Raw genomic sequence first — 2,285 nt, 5'->3', positions numbered from 1 at the left:
GGTGGTGGTAATAGTAGTAGTGGTTGTGGTGGTAGTAGTAGTGGGTGTGGTGGTGGTGGTAGTAGTAGTGGTTGTGGTGGTAGTAGTAGTGGGTGTGGTGGTGGTGGTAGTAGTAGTGGTTGTGGTAATAGTGGTAGTAGTAGTGGGTGTGGTGGTGGTAATACTAGTAGTGGTTGTGGTGGTAGTAGTGGTGGTGTGGTGATAGTGGTAGTAGTAGTGGTGGTGGGAGTAGTAGTAGTTGTTGTGGTGGAAGTAGTAGTGGTGGTGGTGGTAATAGTAGTAGTGGTTGTGGTGGTAGTAGTAGTGGTGGTGGTGGTGGTGCTAAAAATAGCAGTAAAACCTATCATCTTAAAAAGGGAAGGACACACAAGTAGTCCTAGATATACTATGCCTGAATATGTAACACAGTGGCTAGATAGATGTAACATAGGGACTAGAGACATGTAACACAGTGACTAGAGAAATTTAACATAGACGCTAAAGATATGTAACACAGATGCTAAAGATATGTAACACAGAGGCTAAAGACATGTAACACAGAGACTAGAGAAAATGTAACACAGAAGCTAGAGAAATGTAACACAGGCTAGAGACTGTAACACAGGAGCTAGAGGAATGTAACACATAGGTTAAAGACATGTAACACAGAGGCTAGAGACATGTGACATTGGGGCTAGAGACATGTAACACAGGGGCTGCACACATATAACAGGGGCTATAGACAAGTAATACCAGAGCTAGATGTGACATTGTGGTTAGAGTCATGTAACACAAGGGTTAGACACTTGCAGCACAGCATTTAGATACACGTGACACACCACACAAAACAACAGCAATATTTACCTGTCTTGTGATTCTATATAAATATTCAGATGTTGCTCAAAGCATTTGGAGATGATTCCATCGAAGGGTGAGACTGGAGGCTTGGGTCCAAGAACCTGTTGATTGAAGAATCAGTCTCTAATTAACGTTGTTGAAATTACAGCAGAGAGAGAAGAGCATGTACAGACATGTTTTTTTGGATTATGCCGATGGACTGGCTCCTGTGCAGGTGGCACGTAAAATACACCATTTCGAGCGTGGCCGTTGCCAGTACCTCCTGTCTGGCCTTTGTGCCGGTGGCACGTAAAAGCATCCACTACACTCTCGGAGTGGTTGGCGTTAGGAAGGGCATCCAGCTGTAGAAACTCTGCCAAATCAGATTGGAGCCTGGTGTAGCCATCTGGTTTCACCAGTCCTCTGTCAAATCGTCCAACCCATGCTAGCATGGAAAGCGGACATTAAATGATGATGAGGAGGATGTACTCAATACAAAATGTAAAGTATATTTAATTATATGGGGCTGGTGATTTCCATTGCTTGCTTACTCAATGTGATCCTTTGATGTGAGAACAAAAATCAGAATTGAATTAACATGTTGTACATACATACATACAAGTATAAGACCGATGTGAACAGAGAAAAAAAAAACCTCTTTATCTAATTGGGAGATGGGGCCAATTATAATAAATAGAAAAATGTGACTAGATATACGTGTATGTGTGTGTGTGTTTATTGAAGATTAAAAACTTCACAAGCCGTTACTCAGAGTTTCACATAACCAGCCACGAGGCAGATGATCAGAAGAACAATCAATAAACTGCTTCCGATGATGATAACGACGATGGGGGGTGGGGGGGGGCAGAAGAAAAGGGAAGGAAGAAGAAGAGAAGAAGAGGAAGGGAAGGGAGGGAAGGAAGGAAGGAAAGAAGGAAGGAAGACAGATTGGTATACTGACCTTTGTTTCCTCAACAGATTCTGCGTTCTCGTTTTCAAATGGGTTGGAAGGTTCATAAGGGCTACTGGCTTCTTCAAAAGGATTAGTAGGGGACATCACTGGGGTTATTGCAACTTTGGTTGGCTGCATAGATAAATATCATCCAATTAACAACAAACTTTGAAGGAACGAGGCTAATTAAATAGTTATATATACATATATAGAGGCGTAGGAGTGGCTGTGTGGCAAGTAGCTTGCTTACCAACCACATGGTTCCGGGTTCAGTCCCACTGCGTGGCACCTTGGGCAAGTGTCTTCTACTATAGCCTCGGGCCGACCAAAGCCTTGTGAGTGGATTTGGTAGACGGAAACTGAAAGAAGCCCGTCGTATATATGTATATATATATATATATGTATGTGCGTTTGTGTGTCTGTGTTTGTCCCCCCACCATCGCTTGACAACCGATGCTGGTGTGTTTACGTCCCCGTAACTTAGAGGTTCGGCAAAAAAGAAACTGATAGAATAAGT

At 42.9% G+C, this 2,285-nt stretch overlaps 1 protein-coding gene across 1 annotated transcript in view; it reads right to left on the bottom strand.

Annotated features, from left to right (window-relative positions):
* Positions 1-2,285, bottom strand: part of LOC106881886 (vacuolar protein sorting-associated protein 53 homolog) — a 15,510-nt gene that overhangs the window by 5,875 nt on the left and 7,350 nt on the right. Inside the window, exons 10-11 of the mRNA XM_052978105.1 lie at positions 1,778-1,916; positions 844-923 (exon numbers count right to left, since the gene is read on the bottom strand). Of these exons, the coding sequence (XP_052834065.1) occupies positions 844-923; positions 1,778-1,916 (219 nt within the window). The remainder of the gene's footprint in view (positions 1-843; positions 924-1,777; positions 1,917-2,285) is intronic.

This window comes from Octopus bimaculoides, chromosome 30 (assembly GCF_001194135.2).
Source record: "Octopus bimaculoides isolate UCB-OBI-ISO-001 chromosome 30, ASM119413v2, whole genome shotgun sequence".
NCBI lineage: Eukaryota > Metazoa > Mollusca > Cephalopoda > Octopoda > Octopodidae > Octopus > Octopus bimaculoides.
This window is presented reverse-complemented; position numbering and strand designations above follow the sequence as displayed.